The sequence below is a fragment of the Myxocyprinus asiaticus genome, chromosome 50 (assembly GCF_019703515.2).
Source record: "Myxocyprinus asiaticus isolate MX2 ecotype Aquarium Trade chromosome 50, UBuf_Myxa_2, whole genome shotgun sequence".
NCBI classification, from domain to species: domain Eukaryota; kingdom Metazoa; phylum Chordata; class Actinopteri; order Cypriniformes; family Catostomidae; genus Myxocyprinus; species Myxocyprinus asiaticus.
Window position 1 is genome coordinate 11,009,865 of NC_059393.1, and position 21,305 is coordinate 11,031,169.

The 21,305-nt window shown below is 36.0% G+C and overlaps 1 protein-coding gene across 2 annotated transcripts; it reads right to left on the reverse strand.

Annotated features, from left to right (window-relative positions):
* Positions 1-700: 700 nt before the first annotated feature.
* On the reverse strand, positions 701-21,305 carry LOC127439099 (ribosome-binding protein 1-like). Of its 2 annotated transcripts, XM_051695148.1 has the most exons (28): positions 21,248-21,305; positions 17,768-18,458; positions 17,522-17,670; positions 17,310-17,432; positions 16,763-16,915; positions 16,553-16,671; positions 16,111-16,264; positions 13,605-13,743; positions 11,679-11,821; positions 11,445-11,482; positions 11,234-11,341; positions 10,144-10,206; positions 10,005-10,065; positions 9,871-9,905; positions 9,683-9,770; positions 9,324-9,416; positions 9,057-9,149; positions 7,049-7,153; positions 6,859-6,948; positions 6,672-6,764; positions 6,510-6,581; positions 6,111-6,203; positions 4,781-4,864; positions 3,872-3,937; positions 3,095-3,178; positions 1,990-2,070; positions 1,757-1,900; positions 701-1,115 (listed from the first exon to the last, which is right to left on the reverse strand). In XM_051695148.1, exons 2-28 carry the CDS (start codon positions 18,423-18,425, stop codon positions 1,080-1,082), a joined length of 3,165 nt encoding a protein of 1,054 aa, XP_051551108.1. In that variant the 5' UTR covers positions 18,426-18,458; positions 21,248-21,305; the 3' UTR covers positions 701-1,079. The 2 variants fall into 2 exon arrangements, with proteins under 2 accessions (XP_051551108.1, XP_051551109.1); XM_051695149.1 differs by lacking the exon at positions 3,872-3,937.

Consider the following 21,305-nt stretch of genomic DNA (forward strand, 5'->3'; position numbering starts at 1 on the left):
TACTTTTCATGTTCATACTTTTCAGTTGGCCAAGATTTCTAAAAATCCTTTCTTTGTATTGGTCTTAAGTAATATTCTAATTTTCTGAGATACTGAATTTGGGATTTTCCTTAGTTGTCAGTTATAATCATCAAACTTAAAAGAAATAAACATTTGAAATATATCAGTCTGTGTGTAATGAATGAATATAATATACAAGTTTCACTTTTTGAATGGAATTAGTGAAATAAATCAACTTTTTGATGATATTCTAATTATATGACCAGCACCTGTAAGCCATCTACATTCAGTAATTTTGTTTTACTCCTAAATACAGTAAATGAGTTATAATTTTTAAACATATGTATAAAATCATGATTACTCACATGAGATGACTCTAGTCATATCAGTAACCTTATAAAAGCCGTTTTATTCTACATGTAGAGGGTCCCCTCATTGGGGCGGCCATGTTACAATCACATGACCAGCTGAATACTACTCGCTTGATCTCCGTAACCGTCTTGTTATTGGACACTTTCACTCTTGGATTAAATTAATCATGGCTGATTGTGAATAGTGAATTTCTACAATTACATCAGTAACGGAAAACTAATGATTTTGAATGATGCTGCATCCACTCCACTAGGTGTCACTGTAAGTCCAAGGTGTGAAACAAAAGTTACTGAGTGCAATTTTAACAAGAATAATGATCATCCAACAAGTATTTTGTTTTTTATTATAATTTTATCACATTTGTCAGCAGACAACTACAAAGTGTAAAGTTTGCATTGCTGCATGATGAAATGTTCCTTCTTTTGAATCCCATGAGAGCATACAAACAAAAGACATAATTGCACAAGTCATGTATCGCTCACATGAACACTTCTCCCTTTTCTTTAACAATGAGAACGGTTTTGTGGGAACGTTTCAGTCACCTTTTAATGGCTCAAAAAAAAAAAAAAAAAATTTGCTCCCTTGTTTTTCAATTTCCTAAACAGACATAATATTTGCTAAATTGCAACAGTAAGAGAGAATACAAAGCAAATAATGCATAGGCACAGTTAATGGCATTTGGGTTGTTTATTTGATTGAATTTATTGTCAGACAGATGTCCCTTCTTTTGTCTCTTCAACTTCCTGTAGACAGAAAAAAGGAAAACACATTAGAAAAATTAACTCCTATTTTGTCTGTCATCCAACATGCAATAAATATGCAGGGCTGGCCTCAATGAATCAGACTGTCCTGAATGCCTGTGTTTGAAATGTAAATTAATCTTCTACGTTTTATTCTGGTGAGCCAAGTGAAAAAAATATAACCGAGATGGCAACCGAACCAAAAGACATGTCAGTTATAAATATAATTTAAAATAAAAATTACCAATAAAATATTAAATTAAATTATTGCCGAGTATGACGATATTTTGGTTGTTTTATTCTCATATCATTGACAGCAATCTGTTTAGCACTGAGTTTGTCAATGTGTCCAGTTCTCGCTGGTAGGAAAATCCATACTTTTATTACAGAATTTATGGATGCGTCAGGAGGCATTATTAATTGAGTTCATTTTTTTACGTATAATTTTAAAAAAATAAATCACACTAAATTAACAGCCCTAATTTTTATGCTTATTTGAGTATCACACTGTTAGTTTAGTGACATGCTAATGGAAACTCCATCAAAATCAATTGTGATTCGAGTATCCTGTGCTGAGACTTAGCACGAGGAAGCATTGGCAGTTCACTAGGTTTAGGAAGAGAGTCACGGTGTTTGTAATGTACCTTGTCCTTTAGCTGTTCCTGTAGACCCTTCACTGTCTCTTTCTCTTTGGCCAGCTCTTCCTGAGTGCTTTTCAGAAGCTGCTGCAGTTTAGTGGCTGCCTGGCCAAGATCTCGCGTCAATTTCCTCTCTTTCTCCAGTCTCTCCTAACACAGAAACACACACCGTTTGAGACCACAGCTACTTCATACGCTGGTTTAACCTGAGATGGTGAAGTCATGAAAGCATTATAAACCTTGAGCTCTTCAGATGCTCCCTCTTCAGCAGATTTCAACTGTTCTAACTGGACCTCGAGATCCCGCACACACTTCTGTGCCTGAGTGGAAACAGACATATAAATGAACACCCTCAAAATTAACCACGCCCAGAATTTAACATTCTAAGCAACTTAACATTCTATGAAAAATTCGTACACTTATATTAAAATAAAAATTATATATAAGGAAATAATTTTGTCAATGCAATTAAAGTGAATCAATTAAAAACCAATTAAATTTAGATTCATTATTAGTAGATTGATATTAAAATTTCATAATTTTATTATAAAAATGAATTTGTAATAAAAAAATAAATTACATTTGATTTAGATTTTGTATATTTTCATTTAATTTTAATTAATAAATTCATTAAATATTTGTTATATTCTAAATCATTATATATTTATAAATTATTTGTTATACAAATCTAGTTAATTACATTTTTACTTGAATTTGATTACATGTGATAAATTGATTTCATTTAAAATTTGTTTTAATTAGTTGTTTAGAATTTATTATTTTCATTTAATTGATTGTTACATTTGATTTAATTTTAATTTAATTTTTATTCTTATATTTTAATCAATTCATATCTAATAATTTTCTTAGAATGTTAAATCTAAATAAATTCTAATAAATATAACACACAACATATTAAATGTATATAATTAATAGTAGACATTAAATTTCATTAATACACTAATACATTATAAATTATTAATAGTAGACTGATATTAAATCTCATTATTTCATTATTATAAAACATTAACAATTAATAAATGTAATTAATAAAAATTTAAATGTAACTACAGTAAATTCAATTAAAATAAAACATTAATTAAAAATGAAATCAATGTATCAAATTAAAAAAACAAATAAATAATTATAAATAGATAATATTGTATAACTTCATAAAATAAAAGTACTTAAATGATTAAATATATTATTAACAAGTTAATTTAAATAATTTAAAAGAAAACAAAAACCATCTAAAGTCATCTAAATTAGAGACTTACTAATTGGACTAACTTCTATGCTGTCATCTATCAAAGCACATACAAACAGCCCTCATAAATGTGTTACCTGTTCGTAGTCATTTGCTAGCTGCTGTTTAATGTCCTCATCTGTCTGCAGTTTATGCGTTGCCTCCTCCAGCTGCGTCTGCACCTGTAAAGGTCAACAGCGAGTGAAATACAAGCCAGCTACACATCACAGTAAACAAACACTGTAGCATGTGTATGTACATATGGAGGTTAGTGATGATGACATGGGTTAGGATATGACTTCATCCTGTAACAGCAGAAGAGATTAAGTTAGAGGTGAATAAATACAAAAAGCACTCCGGAAAACAGTTTTCAGGTCAGGTGACTGCAATCAAGCAAATGAATACATAGAAAAACAATAAAAACAAAAATACACTCTCAGCCATTAGTCTGTCCTTCACCGTGTGCTACAAAACACACAACAGAACATTCAACTGACAACTGGAGAAGTAAAAGTTAGAAAATGCCGCTGCAACACACTGTTAATACACACACGCACACCAAGGTTAATGCCAACTAGTAGGCTTCAGATTTTAAGGTAACCACCAAACAGGAGAGATCAGCGATACAGGGACTGGAAATGATTTACTTTCAATAAATTTTTCAACAAATTACTTCCTTATAGCCGACGCTGTATATTAAGCTGGGATACGAGAAAGAAATTACACACATCCGCTTTTACTTTAACCATAAATCACTCTCCGAGTTTATTTCATTTTTAATATCGGAATGTGAAGGGTTCTAGTGGTAACAGCTGTACACGTTTGTGTTTGGTGGTTCCCATGAATCGGAGCAGGGTGCCGTCCGCTAGCCTGACCTGAGTGGACTGTGTGCTCTCCTCATTCTGTATGCGTTGAGTCACTTCCTGCAGCTCCTGTCTGACCTGTAACGCACAGCTGTCACTCAAAATAGAAAGCCACTTTTACAGCAACTGGGCCCCTCCCTCATTTAGACAAAAAGGAGAGGGTATTTTCCTGGATAACTCTTACATTGAATGTTCTTAATTCACTGTGTGTGACAAATGAACTGAGAATTGAGAATGCCTCTGAAATTCCAATTAAACTCCTGAATTTGAATATAGGTAACAAACAGGATGCAGATTTGTAATTTGAATGTTCATTTACCCATATGATAGGTGTGGTTGAGAAACAGATACATTTTAAAGTCCTTTTTTCCTATAAATTCTCCTCCCTGCCCAGCAGGTGGCAATATGCACAAAGAATGTGAAACAGAGTGAAAGTGGAGATTTATAGTAAAAAGGACTTAAATATTGTTCTGTTTCTCTCTCACACTTATCATATCGCTTCTGAAGACATTGATTTAACCACCTGAGTCTTATGGATTACTTTCATGTTTCCTTTGTGTGCTTTTTTGAGCTTCAAACATTTTGGTCACCATTCACTTGCATTGTATGGACCTACACAGTTGAAATATTCTTTTATAAATCTTAGTTTGTGTTCTGCAGAAGAATGAATGTCATATCCATCTGTGATGGCATGAGGGTGAGTAAATGATGAGAGAATTTTCATTTTTAGGTGAACTATCACTTTAAATTATAATGCAGAAAATTCCTCTTCCTGTCATTCTAATTCAAATAGCAATTCAACATTTTGTAGTTCGTGAAAATCTCATGAACTGGAGTTTTAAAGTTTTAAATTGTAAATTTTTCCCAACACTGGTATGTGATTGTGTTAATTGTGTAAATTTAATGAGATATTAAACCTACCAATAAAAATTCTGCTTTCTGTTTCTGAGCCTCTGCTTTGGCTGATTCCAGCTGGCTCTGAGTTTCTGATAACAATGCATTCATCTGAAAGAGGTAAAGTAGAATATGACAAAACATTCACTATAACAAAATACTCAACATGTTAACATAACCAGATATTAACATATCCTTAAAACTAGAAGTTGACAGATACATCGGTTTTACTAGTTAGTTGCATTTTGAAACTCAGTTACTAACAAAAATCTATGCCGATAGCTTTTTTATTTCTCCGTGTTCCTCTGTGGCCTGCGGTAGGGGATTCTACAATTAGAAATTATTGCAGTGGCCTCTAGAGGCAAAATAAAAACCATCACTCACTGACAGTGTTCATCAATGCGTTTATCCTCACTTCAATGCATATTTTGGCATTTTGATTAGATAATCAATTGTTCTTAATTGAAGCGAGGGCACGTAAAGAAGTCTGCGACTACATTTACATTTATGCATTTGGCACATGCTTTTATCCAAAGCGACTTACAGTGCCCTTATTACAGGGACAATCCCCCTGGAGCAACCTGGAGTTAAGTGCCTTGCTCAAGGACACAATGGTGATGGCTGTGGGCATTGAACCAGCAACCTTCTGCTTATCAGTTCAGTGCTTTAGTCCACTACATCACCAATTATTGTGAATAATTATTGTAAAACTAGTGAAATATACTGTACACACACACACACACAAATACTTAATCTAGTGAATATATAGGCTATAAAAAGCAAATACTTAAATATAGAGCATTGTAACTGAGCCAAAATAAGTCCTGAAATAAGTATGTATATTTCGGGCTTGTTCGTAGTCCAGTGTTATGCTCCAAATCTTAATTTTTTTTTTGAGCAATTATTTGGATTTTGGTTGCACAATAAACTGCATCTGGGAATGTATTTCTTTTTGGACTCTTGTAGCCTCTGTGTCTGTGCCCAGAGTAAGGAAAGGCTTTTTTTACAGTCTATAAATTGAAAACGATTGGACGATTAATCGCCAAAACATTTTTACAACTGAAAAAAATACAATAATGCTAAGTAAATGGCATTTGTACACAAAAACACAAGCAGTAGATACTGTACATTGAGCTGATGCGTTGTTTCCCATGATTGTGATTGTGTAAATACAAACTCCAACCATGTTCTGTTGGTTCCTCAACCGATTCCTTAACTACAAATTACTTAAACTAAAATATATAAAAACAAACTGTAAGCTAAAACTAGACTGAAATGTAAAGTAAACTGTAAAGTACTAAAATAAAAATACTAATAACCTTGGGGAAAAAACTGGCACATTAGTGAGTTGTTTTACCTGAGACATTTCTTCTGCATACATCTGACTGATGGTTATGGACTCCAGCTGTTTCTCCAGCTGTGCCTCCAGCAGCATCACCTGACCCTTCAGCTGTCGTGAACAGAGAAACCACAAGCCAGAGTTTGAGTTCATCTCTAAACAGACACCATGAATCTATGGAACATCTATAAAAGGACAATGGGACACATTTTAATTCTGGTCATGTCCTGGACTACGTCTAGTCTAGGACTAAACTTGAAAAGGTGACATGAATTTTTTTTTTCTATGTTAAAATACTTTCTCCTATTCCAGTTTATTATGCAGAGACAACTATAAGTAACTGATTTAGGCCAATATGTTTTAGGTCGATTGCCCCAAAAAGTGTTGTTCGACCAGGAACGTTGTACAAATATGAACCTGATCTGTATCCTGTCTCTCCGCTTTCATCGTCTCGATTGTCTCCTCCAGCACCTTCACCTGATCCAGGGCCTGTATGAGATACCCACAAATTCAGCACAACAGCAAGAATGCAGAAATGGCACACAAAACCAACAAAAGTCAGTGTTGTAAAGTTCTTACCGCCTGTTTCTGCTCCTCTGCATTGGAGATCTTTGACTTCCACACCAGCTCCCCGTCCTCCACACTCTTCTGCAGAACTTTCAGCATGTTCTCCTGTATAAATACAAAAACATTATTTACTGTACCTTTAAGAATAAAGCATAGTATACTGAACGTTTGAATGAAAAATGTGCGAGTGTCGCTGTACCATTTCACTGAGAGTGGATCTGTACTGCTCACACTCGGCCTGCATCGACCTCTGACTCTCCTCTGATTGGGCGAGCTTCTGTTGCAGTTCCTGTATGACACAGATATATGGATGAACATGGGACATGAGAGGTGAAGCGTTCTAAGACTAGAAACTGCCCCTCAGTGTGTGTCCAGAGGATCTCTCTCACCGTCAATTCTGTGCTTGATGTTTCTGGCTGCTGTTCTGTTCGACTCTGCTGATTGTGTGTGAGGCTCACCTGAGCTTCATGTGTGAATGCTTCCAGCCAGTTACTCTACAATAGACATTCAGCCAAAATATTCATAAATAAAAAGACTTATTAAATAAAAAATATTAAAAAGAAAAACACATTTAATACAGTAAATAAGTAAAAAAAAATTTAAGTAAAAAAACTAATTATTTGTATAAATTACGTGACTGACTAATGCAATAGTAAAATAAAAATAAATACAAATTATATTTAAAAAAAAAATCAACTAAATTAAAAACAATCAGTAAAACACTATTTACTTTATTTAAAATAAATGACTACTTATGCATTAGTAAAATAAATCAACTACAAAAATAATTTTAAACAAAGGAACTAAAAATTAAGGAACAAATTATATTATTAAATTATATTAGCAATAAATTAAAATAAGTAAAATCAGTTAAATACTAATTATTTTACTTTAAAGTGACTAATTATGGAATAGTAAAATAAATGAAATTAAAAATAAAAACAAAAAAGTACCCATTATTTTAGTTAAAAAAACATCTAAATTAAAGTAAAATATAATAACATAATACAAATTACATTTATTAAATTTAACCCTTGTGCATCAATTTTAAAAAAAGTTACTCAGGACAAAAATTTCTGCGTCAAAAACTGCCATAATAATATTATATATTAATATTATTTTCCACTTTCTATTAGTTAATTTTTTTTAACCAACACCAGTCCTGATCATAACTACCAAATATTAATTCATTTTCAGGATTTTAACTCTATAAAAGGCCAGTTTGTTTACATAATGCCACTGTTGTTTTTTTTTGTTTTTTGTTTTTTTTTTTACACACACACACACACATTCACTTTTCAATACACACATACAAAACACACTCTGACATTCATACCAACACACCCACACAATTTTAGCTGTATCATTTATTCAATTGGCCTGCAGTGCTCAATAATACAGCAAACAGAAAATCTGAAAAAAGCATGTATTTGCTCCATAGGCTAAACATGAGAAAAATGGTGCCATCTGGTGGAAAAGAAAATGTACAAAAATTTTGAAGCCAGGGCTCTGGAATGGAAGCATAATATCAAATAATTCATGATTTTATGCTTTAATGGCACTGGGATCATATATTGCCATATTAATGGGTTTCAATGGGGACATTTTTGTCCTTAAGGTCCTGAGTGTGACTATTTTGTGTACACAGTGTATTATAGGAACTGAGGTTGAAATATCAAAATTCACCCAAAAAAACACACCTCTGGCTAAATTTATGCTGTTGGCATTAACACAGTCAAAATGATTAAAAAAAAAAAAAAAAAAAAGACAAAAATGCCCAGAATGTCACACAAGGGTTATAATAAATGACTAATTTTGCATAAGTATAATAAACAAAAAATAAAACAAATAATATTAAACACAAATAACAATAAGTTTAAAATAAGTTAAATAATCAGTCAAATGCTTAATATTTAGTTTATTTAAAATAAATTACTATGCATAAGTAAAATAAATCAACTAACAAAATAAATTAAATGACAAATTATATTTATAAAAAAAACATTAAAATAAGATAATCAGTCAAATAATTATTTACTTTATTGAAAACAAATGACTAATTACGCATTAGAAATACACACTAAAACATAACTAAAGTGAACTAAAAAGTACAAATTACACAAGTAAAATAAATTAAAATAACTAAAATATAAGCATAATAGTAATTACATTTATTTACATTATTTAAAATAAATGACTAATTATGCTCAAATTGATAAGTAAAAAACTAAAAATGTAATTTTTATTTTAATTAAAAAGTACGGGATTATATTAGTTTTAATATTAGTTAAAATTACCTACATTGTATTTTAACTTAATTTAAATTACATTTTATAAGATTTACAAATATACATCTAAAATTTGCATCTTCAAATATATACACAGGGGAATTCTAACCTGATGTGTTTCAATTGTGATGTGAGGGAAGAGTTTCTGGAGGGCATTTCTTGCATCTGTCTGGAAAGAGCTCAGTTGCTGCTCCGCCTCACTCTACATACACACACACACACACACACACACACACACTTTGATCAGTTGAGGTCTTGCATGAGAAGACAAATATTTAATTGTTTTATCCAACTACACAACCCTGATGTTTATGAAGACTGCATTCTTCATACCCTTTGTGTATTGTGTAGATATACGAGTGTGTTTCAGTGTCACCTGTGCAGCCCTAGCCTGGTTCAGTCTCTCTTCACTCAGTCTCTCAGTAGCAGCCAGAGCCTCCACTGCGGTATAGTTCTTCTCCCGCAGTTCCTAAACACACCAAGATTTACAGTTATTAACAACTTAAACTTACTGTTTCTCACACAAAGCTATGAAACGACTTTAGGAGACTTGGAATACAGCACACCAGTCATACGATCTACATTTATGGCACTTTATTATGCTTTTTTTGTTGTCCTTTTTGGAGCTTGACAGTGTAAATCACCATCCATTGTCACAGTTTGGAAATGAGCAGCCTGAACATTAACATCTCCTTTCTTCCTACAATGGATGAATAATCAGACAGACAGACTTACATTGCTCTTGGTCTTCATTCGTTCCACTTCTTCTTTCAGCTGCTGAAGCTCTTCCTCCAGTGAGATCATGCGAGCATCCTTCTCCAGACTGATGGACACAAAAACAAAAATCAGTCATTATAAGGAACATCTAGGTTTAGGCAGACTAAAAAAAATTAATTAAAAAAATTAACCCAAACATCTCTTACATTTCAAATGGTGGCTCTGCTTCAACATTTTCTGTCTGTGGATATGAAATTATGATTCAGTTCACACTTGTATTACAAACAGATTTATACAACAAATGCACATATCAATCAAATATTATATTTACTCCACTCACACTTTCCATCTTTTCAATTTGAGCCTGCAGGGATGCCACCAAATCCTCCTTTTCTTTCAGACTGATGAAGAAAGAAAGAAAATGTTATCCAAATCACTTACATGTACCTAAGGAAAGTAGTTTCAGCTGTATTGAATACCTTGTATTCAGTTGTTCGATCTCAGCTGTGTATTCTCTCTTCTCTGTCTCTGCCTCATTTATTCTGAAAAACAGGTTCGTTTAGATTCCAGAAAGCACCACATTCTCAGATGATTAAACATCAGTACAACAATAACATATAGGACTGAGCGATACATCAAACAGGATTATGTATAAATGAAACTAGTCAGGATTAAATATTAAAACCACCTGCCTAATATTGTGTAGGTCCCCCTCGTGCTACCAAAACAGCGCCAACCCGCTTCCCAGAATAGCATTCTGAAATGCTATTCTTCCCACCACAATTGTTCAAAGCAGTTATCTGAGTTACCGTAGACTTTGTCAGTTCAAACCAGTCTGACCATTCTCTGTTGACCCCTCTCATCAACAAGGCGTTTCCATCCGCAGAACTGCCGCTCACTGAATGTTTTTTGTTTTTGAGTAAATTCTAGAGACTGTTGTGTGAAAATCCCAGGAGATCAGCAGTTACAGAAATACTCGAATCAGCCCGTCTGGCACCAACAATTATCCATGCGATTATCTAATCAGCCAATTGTGTGGCAGCAGTGCATAAAATCATGCAGATATGGGTCAGGAGCTTCAGTTAATGTTCACATCAACCATCAGAATGGGGAAAAAATTTGATCTCAGTGATTTGGACCGTGGCATGATTGTTGACGCCAGATGAGCTAGTCTGAGTATTTCTGTAATTACTGATCTCCTGGGATTTTCACACACAACAGTCTCTAGAATTTACTCAGAATGGTGCCAAAAACAAAAAACATCCAGTAAGCGGCAGTTCTGTGGACGGAAATGCCTTGTTGATGAGAAAGGTCAACAGAGAATGGCCAGACTGGTTTGAACTGAAAAAGTATACGGTAACTCAGATAACCGCTCTGTACAATTGTGGTGAGAAGAATATAATCTCAGAATGCTATACTGAGATGCGGGTTGGTGCTGTTTTGGCAGCACGAGGGGGACCTACACAATATTAGGCAGACGGTTTCAATGTTGTGGCTGATCGGTGTATATTGGTTGTATAGTATTACTTTCTTACATGTTAAGACTTTAAAGGATAGTAGGGGCAGTACCTATTCTGAGCTGCCTCAGCCTGATCCTTCTGCACTGTGTCAAACTCCTCCCTCAGCTGCGCAAGCTCCGCCTCCAGCAATGTCAGCTGGTCCTCCCTCTCTTTCAGACTGCACACAATACATTAATATACTCATATCAATATTACCATTCCACTTCAAATATTTAACTTTTCATTGATCATATTGATCATATGAACTGACTCCACATTACCTGCTTTTCAATTGTTCAACTTCCTCTAAATTGTCTCTCTGTACAGAACCAAAAAAGTATAAAGTTTGATTAATGTGATAAAGTTCCTTTTTTTGTGAGCAATACAGAATTATACAAGCCCTATGGTATGTGTTATCAAATCTTGGCAAGCATTTTAAAAAATGTCCATGTGGTGAAAGATGCTATTTTGGTGCATTACTGTGGTAATTAAATGCGAGCGGCAGATCTCTATACCAGACTCTCAGGGACTTCTGTCTCCACAGTGGTCTTTTCCTTCGTGCCCTGTGTTGTTTGAGACAGCTGTGCTTTCAGCATCTCCAGTTCTTCACATTTGTCCTTCAGATCTGCCTCTGTAACACGCATACGCTCTTGGAGCTCTGGAAATAGAGAACATGATGACAATATTTTAACACATACAACAGAAGTTTTATAAAACCTACTGTTTCTTATTTTTTTAAAATATAAAAATGTCAATGTTTTGGGGTGTTTTTATTTTCATATTCTTTGTACTGAACCTACAAGCAAAATGTTTGAAAACACCTACTTATCGTTAATTTTAACTACTGTCCACACTTCAGAATAAAAGGAATCAAAACTTTAAAACAAAACGGAAGGCAATTACGGTATGTAATAACCAAATTTTTTTTAACAAAACTAATGATCGGCCAATATATCGGCCAGGGGTGTTTCTCGTACAATGATGCAATTCACTGCTTTACAACCACAGTACGATCCATCGTTGGAGAAATAAACTAGCTAGTCATGACTGTTTCCTGTAACCGTAGTAACTATGTCGCACATTCATCATTCGAACTACGTTGGTTCAACAATATAGAGCTGTCGTTAATCACATGAATGAATTCCGTGAATATTAAAATTACTATAGCTCATACACGTAGACCAGAAAACCATTTAATTAGAGAAAGCTGCATGCACAGTGTAATGCAACAGATACATACACTGCAATAGTGGGGTTTCCCTCTACATTAAACTTCGGTGTTCCCAACACACTTGAGCGCATATGCACATGCACATTTTTTAAAAACATAAACGGCACTTATACGTTAACAAACACATAAAAGCCGCATTCTACGACAGAAACCATGTGATAAAGTGCTTTCTCTTAACAGCCTTTAATCCCTTCAACGGCTGCATTCGCGTTTACGTGACGTTTCAGAACATTGCTTTCGGTGTGACAGAGTGTTGACAATGAAAGATATATAAGGAATGAAGGATATAGAAGCCTCTGCGATGTCAAATGATGTCCACACAGCAAACTAATAAGAAACTATGCTTCTAACCACAGGTAAAGAGCTATAGTTCCAACCACTCAACTTTACAATGCTGTTTGCGAATGTTCATTGGAACAACGGTTTCGGGAAACACCAAATCGTTGAACTATGTTGGTAACAATGGAACTTGCACCCACAGTTGACTAACAATTTGGGAAACACAGCCCTGGCCAATTAATCAACCAATATTTGGCCATTTTGCGATTATCGCATCGGCCGATAACAGTGTTCACTTGGCCGATTAACAAAAGTGTTAACTTTCCTTTGTGTTAGTTCCAAAATCTACCTAAACATTTTTAAGGATTCAAGTTTTTATGTTTAAATTTGAGTAAATATTTTACAAATAAGTGTTTGTTTGATTAATTTTGGGCGCATCTGTGTTGCTATAAAATTTTATTATTGATATCTGCATTTATATCGGCTATCAGTCATCCTCCTCACCAGATATTGGTTTCGACATTGGCCACTGAAAAAACCATATCGGTTGAACATGAAACTAAACTCTTATAATTTCAGCTTCTTCAAAGTAGCTTAAACCCTTCATCTAGATTACAAATCTGCACACTCTGTTCATTCTCTCAACCAACTTCGTGATGTACATCCTGGGATGCATTTTAAACAGTATTGAAGGAGTTCCCATGTATGCTGGACCCTTGTTGGCTGCTTTTCCTTTACTATCAAATCCAAAACCAATGTTTTATTAAAATAATTCATACATAGGTCAAATGTGTAAGTCTACTAAACTCAAAATCTCAAGCATTTAAGCAGAAACCTTTAGATCAAAAGGGTTTTAAGATCATGAGATCAAATTCACTCAAATGCGTTCCAACTTTGAAAGTGATAGCAAGGTGTTTGTGTTTATTCTAACCAGTGAGGGTCTTTGTTTGCTCTTTTGCTGCGTCTAGTTCAGCCTGTAGGGCAGTGCTGTTGTCCTGAGCCTGACGGAGCTCCTCACTGACTCGATCCAGCTTCTGCTGCAGAGCTTGCTCAGCCTCCACACTAGATGCCTACACACACACACACACACACACACACACACACACACACACACACACACACACACACACAGTGTATTTAATATAAAATCCAAGTTTGATTGTTTTAAATGCCATGCCAATTTCTTTGGCTATTTTCAAGGCAAATCCAGGCAAAAATATAATAATAGTTAAAAACTAATAAAAACCTATATAAAATGTCTATATAACATTAAGATCCATTTTTAACAAAACGCTATAACTGATTCTGGACTGACTTTAAGGCTGTCAGCAAAATGGCCTTTTTCTGAGAAGAATAGAAATATCACAGTGCAACAAAATATGCTTCACAGACAGTGAGATATGGAATGAGGCACATATGGGGTGTGTCTTCGTCTGATAGTTAAAATGAGTCTTGAGACCCTTCCGGAATCAAGAATAAATTACTTGGTCCCAACAGCAGGATTGATTCTGTGCAATTTTTTTTGATAAGCATTGATTCAAATGCAAGGAGTGTCGTTACTCAATGGCTAGTGTGGGAGTTTTAACCACAGGCATTTACATTTCTTGCATAAAAAAAAATACCCACTCAAACAAAGATGCAACACAATTTTCTAAGAGAAATACCAGTGATCCCAAAGACAAATAGCCATTGCTTATAAAGGTTAAATGTACAGTGCCAATCCTACCTAGGAGAAACAGAACTATCATGGTACAAAGACCACAACCACCTGATAGATACAGTTGTGCTCAAAAGTTTGCATATCCTTGGAGAATTGGTAATGTGTGTACCATTTTTAAAGAAAACATGAGTGAGCAGACAAAACACATTTCTTTTATTTCTTATGGGATTCATATTCAACTGTAGCTTATAACAGAATGGCACAATCATAAAACAAAACATGGCAAAGAAAAAAAATGAAATGACCCCTGTTCAAAGTCTGCATACCATTAGTTCTTAATACGGTGTATTGCCCCCTTTAGCATCAATGGCAGTATGCAGTCTTTTGTAATAGTTGTCTATGAGGCCCCAAATTCTTGCAGGTGGTATAGCAGCCCATTCGTCTTTGCAAAATGCCTCCAGGTCATGCAAAGTCTTTGGTCGTCTTGCATGAACCGCACGTTTGAGATCTCCCCAGAGTGGCTCGATGATATTAAGGTCAGGAGACTGATGGCCACTCCAGAACCTTCACCTTTTTCTGCTGTAACCACTGGAGGGTCAACTTGGCCTTGTGCTTAGGGTCATTGTTATGCTGGAAAGTCCAAGAGCGTCCCATGCGCAGCTTTCGTGCATAAGAATGCAAATTGTCTGCCAGTATTTTCTGATAACATGCTGCATTCATCTTGCCATCAATTTTCACAAGATTCCCCGTGCCTTTAGAGCTCACACACCCCCAAAACATCAGTGAGGCACCACCATGCTTCACAGTGGGGATGGTATTCTTTTCACTATAGGCCTTGTTGACCCCTCTCCAAACATAGCGCTTATGGTTGTGACCATAAAGCTCTATTTTGGTCTCGTCACTCCAAATTACAGTGTGCCAGAAGCTGTGAGGCGTGTCAAGGTGTTGTCGGGCATATTGTAACTGGGCTTTTTTGTGGCATTTGCGCAGTAAAGGCTTATTTCTGGCAACTCGACCATGCAGCTCATATTTGTTCAAGTATCGTCGTATTGTGCTCCTTGAAACAACCACACCGTCTTTTTCCAGAGCAGCCTGTATTTCTCCTGAGGTTACCTGTGGGTTTTTCTTTGTATCCCGAACAATTCTTCTGGCAGTTGTGGCTGAATTCTTTCTTGGTCTATCTGACCTTGGCTTGTTATCAAGAGATCCCTGAGTTTTCCACTTCTTAATAAGTGATTGAACAGTAATGACTGGCATTTTCAAGGCTTTGGATATCTTTTTATATCATTTTCCATCGATATAAAGTTCCATTACCTTGTTATGCAGGTCTTTTGACAGTTCTTTTCTGCTCCCCATGGCTCAGTATCTAGCCTGCTCAGTGCATCCAAGTGAGAGCTAACAAACTCATTGACTATTTATACACAAACTAATTGCAATTTTAAAAGACACAGGTGTGGGAAATTAACCTTTAATTGCCATTTAAACCTGTGTGTGTCACCTTGTGTGACTGTAACAAGGCCAAACATTCAAGTGTATGTAAACTTTTGATCAGGGCCATTTGGGTGATTTCTGTTATCACTATGATTTAAAAAGGAGCCAAACAACTATGTGATAATAAATGGCTTCATATGATCACTATCCTTAAATAAAAGACAGTTTTTTTGCATGATCAGTCATATTTTCAAAATCAATGCCAAAATTTCACAATTTCTGCCAGGGTATGCAAACTTTTGAGCACAACTGTATAACAGGAAAGAGGTCAGAAGTTAGGGCTTACTTGTCTTTGTGCAAGCTTTTCTTCAGCAGCCACCATCTTTATGTCCAGAGCTTTTCTATGCTCTTCATCTGCATGCTGAGCAACTGTGCGCTCGTTCAACTCTTGGTTGAGACGCACACAGTCCTGACACAACTTTGCTAACTCTGCATTCTGCCTGTATGTGTGAAAAAGTGCAAAATAAGTCACATGAAAAAACAGATAAAACAGTATAGAGGAGACAGAAAAATGGTTTGGGATAGACAGGAAGAAATGGAATCTGGATATAGTGGAGGTCATATTCCCACCAAGACCTGACCACATGACCACCAAGGCTTGTGCTTGAAGCACATGTGCTAACTGCTAGACAACAGTTACAAAAGATGAAAAACTTGAAATGTGAAGTGTGTAATTTCTGTAACACTAGCAACCCCAAAATGAATAGCAAAAACATTGTGTGTAATACCTGCTCTCTGCTTGGCTGGTGGCTTGGTTGAGGGCATCTCTGAGAATGGAGTTCTCCTGCTGCAGGTGGGCAAGTTGAGCATTTGGTCCATTCTCAAACTGCTCTTGCAGGCTTTGGATCTGTCCCCAAACACAAACGAAACATTCAATAACTTGACTACATACTACCTAGGCTAGAGAGAAAGACCATGAAAAAAAAATGTCCTCTGACCTTGCTGTTGAGCTGCTGTGTCTCAATGACGTGCTCCTTGTAGGATGCCTGCATACGAGCCTGTAGAGCTGTGATCTCCTGCCCACGGGCACTCAGCTCAGAGCTCATACGGGTCTCCACAGATGTAATCTTGCTCTTTGCGGAACTCAGCTCCTATTGGCCAGAGCAATGATATTCAAAGACACATTTCAAAACCTCTTTCCTCAGGGTGACATATTCCTGGATCAATATCAGTTTTGGTCCTGGGACAAAATTCTGATCAACCAATTAGATCTTAGGGATAGGGGTAGGGGTAAGGCTAGAAATGGAGTTAGGGACTATAAAAATATTCTTATTAACCATGCATTTCTTTCTGATTTAAGGGGTATTTCAGGGTACGGTTAGGGATATGGTTAAGACCGTGTTTCGTAAATGTGGTTTCAGGACCAACAAAAGATTTTCTTATTTGCCAAAAATGGTGACACTTCAATCAACACTCAGTCATGAATGGAGACTAGTTTGAACCCATAATTGGTTCACTTGTAAAATCTGCATTTGCAGGTGTCACCTTGGTAAGCTCGCGGACACGTGTCTTGGCTGCAGCTACGTTGTCTTGCTCAGAAGTCAACTGCTTTCCCTTGTCCTCAAGCTGTTTCTTTAACACTGCTAATGGGTCACCTTTCTGAGAGGCCTGCCAATCAGAGGGAAAGAAAGAGCCATGAGTGCTACAAAATGAAGACATGTATTGTCTTGCTTTGATGCTAAGTTGACAATTTGTACCAATTGCCAGGAGTCCTTTCCTGCCTTCTTGCTGATGATCTCCAAGAGTTTCTGCATCTCTGATTCATTCAGCGATGCACTGTTCAGACTGGAGACCAGAGTTTTATATGGTGACAGCTGGGGGGCATCAACTGTCTCTACAGTCACCACTTTAAAGAAAAACGTATAAAATTAGGATGATCTTAAAGAAATACTCAGGGTTCTAATATTTAAGGTTCTAGATGAATATGATCACTTGACACTTGCCTGGATCAGCTTTCTTCTTGGACTTCTTCTTGGTTGAAGCTTCAGGTTTGGGTTCTTGCTTGAGTTCTTCAGGCTTAGGGGGAGCAACCTCTGCTTTCACAGCCACCTTGGTGCCCACTGGTTCCTCTTTAACTACAAACTCTGGGACCTCCACAGGCTTGAAAGGTGCTGGTTGCACCCTGGCCACTTTCTTCTTCTTCTTTTCCTTTGGGGAAGGAGCAGATGGGGCCACCACAGCACTTACATCGGGAGGGGAAGTACACTTAACAACCTTAGGAACTGGTTCAGGTACAGCTGGCTTGGATAAAACTTCAGGCTCGGGAACGACCATAGATTCAGGTTGGGGTTCTGGTTCAGGTTCACTGATCTCAACAACAGGTTCCGTTTCAGGGCTGGACTCGAGTTCAGATTCTGCAAGGTTCCCATTGGGTTTGTCCTCCTTCTTCTTGGCCTTGTTTTTCTTTTCAGATGTCTTTTTCTTCTTGTCAGAGCGTTGGGTTGGGGTCTTGCTTGACACTTGTCGTTGTTTGGCCAGGGCTTCTTCATAAGATGTCTCCTTCATGGAAAAAGTCGAGACGAGCGTGATGCCAATGGCAGAGAAGACCATAAATCCACCAAACACCACAATTCCAAGAGTTTGAGGGTCATACACATCCATCTTTGCTCAGTCTTGTCCCTCCTAATCCTGATCCTACAACAGCATAAACTCCATCAGTACCTGACAAAAAGGCTATGTGCCACTGACACACTAATAGTGCAAGCAAGCAAGAACTACTTATGTTAATGAATGCATCATCCTCAGTGTTTCACTCAAGAAGTTACATTTTAAAACTTAGCACAGAAAAAAGAACCAACACTAAAGCTTAACATTTCAGAGATTGTTTTTAAATATATTCATCTAAAAGGTGGACAAAGTTTTGTTACTCTTCCGCTGGCTGAAATGACAGTGGTCTTAGTCTCTGTACTGACACCAACTAGCAAGGATGCAGCAACATGCAAAAGCAAATTTTTAGTTACTGACACAATGCCATTGAGATTGGCAGGTCATGTGTTCTCAAAACGGTGGTCACCATATTTTTTGTGGGGGAAAATACTTAAAAGGATAGTTCACCCAAAAATTAAAATTCTCTCATCATTTACTCAACCTCATGCCATCCCAGATGTGTATGACTTTTTCTTCTGCAAAACAAAAATTATGATTTTTAGAAGAATATTTCAGTATTTCAATATTTCACTCTGTAGGTCCTCACAATGCAAGTGAAAGGGTGTCAAAATTTTGACTCTCCGAAAAGCACATAAAGACATCATAAAAGTATTCCATATGACTCCAGTGTTTTAATTCACATCTTCAGAAGCTATATGATAGGTGATGGTGAGAAACAGATAAATATTTAAGTCCTTTTTTGCTAGAAATTCTTTTCCCTGCCCAGTAGGGGGCGATAGAATGTGAATTACCAAAAACACAAGAAGAATGTGAAAGTGAAGGTTAAAGTGGAGACTGACTGAGCAGGGAGGAGAATTTATAGTAAAACTAGACTTAATTATTGATCGGTTTCTCACCCACACCTATCAGATCAATTCTGAAGACATGGATTTATCCACGGGAGTCGTATGGATTACTTTTATGCTGACTTATGTGATTTTTGGAGCTTCAAAATTTTGACACCCATTCACTTGCATTGTATGGACCAAAAGAACTGAGAAATTCTTCTAAAAATCTTAATTTGAGCAGATGAAAGTCATACACATCTGGGGTGGCATAAGGGTGAGTAAATTACGAGAGAACTCACATTTTTGGGTGAACTATTCCTTCAAGTGCATCTTTAAAGTGCAGGTTGCACAGTGCCGAGCTGTTGCTAGAAAAAAAAATGTCTAAAGACAGTGTGAAACATCTCCGTGCAAATGTTAGAGTTCTTTACAATGAAAATGGCATCTCCGTAACTCTTCCCCACGGGAGCCCAGGTTATGCAACACCCCTCCGAGAGACCATGCTTCTCAACATACCAACCCCCCCAATACAGTATCCAAAGGACAGGTCTAAGTGCAGCGAACCACAATAACCTCCCCCCATCCTCATGTTTGCACTAGCCAGTGAAACTCTTGACTGAAATTCCAACAGAGGGGATCTCTAAATATCTGCCTCAGGTAAGCAAGGGAACACAATGCTGACTGGGCTTAAAGGAAACACAACCCTTTGCACAAAACATAAACAAAAACACATGCACATTATCAATATACATTACCGTACATATCTTATGCATTAAGTTTAGTTTATTTGTTTATTATATCAGATGCGGTTTCAACTGCAGTACTTTGACGTATACCATGGTACTGACTGATTAACATATCCATGTACCATGGTATTTATGTGGCATTCCGATATACTTCAAATAATAGCGAGGTACTACCATGGTACATGTACAAAAAAAAAATGGTATTTTTTTGTTCTTTTTTTGCAAGAGGAAAAATTGTACATGATATTGAATCACTCAAATTTAGAACAAAAAAAGGCTGTATTACTATGCTAAACAATGCAAGACTACTTTCACCCACCAAATTACATGCTGCAATTCTAAATTTTTTTTGGATTCACGAGAAAAAAAAAAAAAAAATCAAACAGTTATGACTCAGAAAAGTTATACAGAGTTCCTGTAGTGAATCTCAGTAAATAGGGACTGCTTTACTGTCAGACATTAATGCTTTCAGCAAAACCAGTGACGTGACATCACATAATAATCCATCTGAAGGAATTCTTGCTCACACACTCTTTCATTAATTTATGGGAACACTTTGCTATAGTAGGGACTTTTGCCCCATGTATTTTCTTATCCAGGTAAACCTACAAAACAAAATAGTTTTTATAAAAAGTATATTTATATATAAAATAACGAATGAATTGCCTTACAAGCCTAACAACCATACAGAGAATATTAACATATTCCCATGATGATTTCAAAGAAATGTTAATATAACCTTTGTAGAAAGTAAAAGCAACAAGACATCTGGATGGATCCATTTAACTGAATTCATTAGGAAGTTGCAAAGATGCACTTTGAAAATAAGTCAAAGTGTTATACTCTAAAAAATAAAAATTAGCATATTTTAAAGGTTTATCTCTACTCCAATAAAAATCTTTTCTGAAATAATTGCATTTTAAATACGCAACGCAAACAAAATTCCATACTTGAATGCACAAAGCAAACAATACCGTTGCGTTATTGAGCACAGCTAGATACCAAAGTCAATTAAAGTATCTTCAAATGACACGTAATGCTTCGCACAGAAGAAACATTCTTTGAAAAGGATGCCAACGATGCACAAGTTCAAACCATCTGAAAATGCAAATATTTTCCAATACAATCAGAAAAGCAACTTTGCAACAACAGCGAGAATTATAATTAGATAACTTTAGCAGAACAAAATAACAACTACATAATTCATCAAACGACAAATAAAAGGTGATATAAGACATGCGCTTACCTGCGACCAAATGATGATTGTGAATCGCCGCTGAATTTTGGAGTCGTGGCACTTTCTG

Excerpts from the sequence above, each read along its gene's own strand:
- LOC127439099 (XM_051695148.1), bottom strand. The coding sequence starts at position 18,425 with ATGGATGTGTATGACCCTCAAACTCTTGGAATTGTGGTGTTTGGTGGA. Across the intron at positions 10,207-11,233 it reads GCTGAGGCAGCTCAGAATAG|AATAAATGAGGCAGAGACAG; the intron begins GTACTGCCCCTA and ends CCTGTTTTTCAG. Across the intron at positions 7,154-9,056 it reads TCACAATTGAAACACATCAG|AGTAACTGGCTGGAAGCATT; the intron begins GTTAGAATTCCC and ends TGTCTATTGTAG.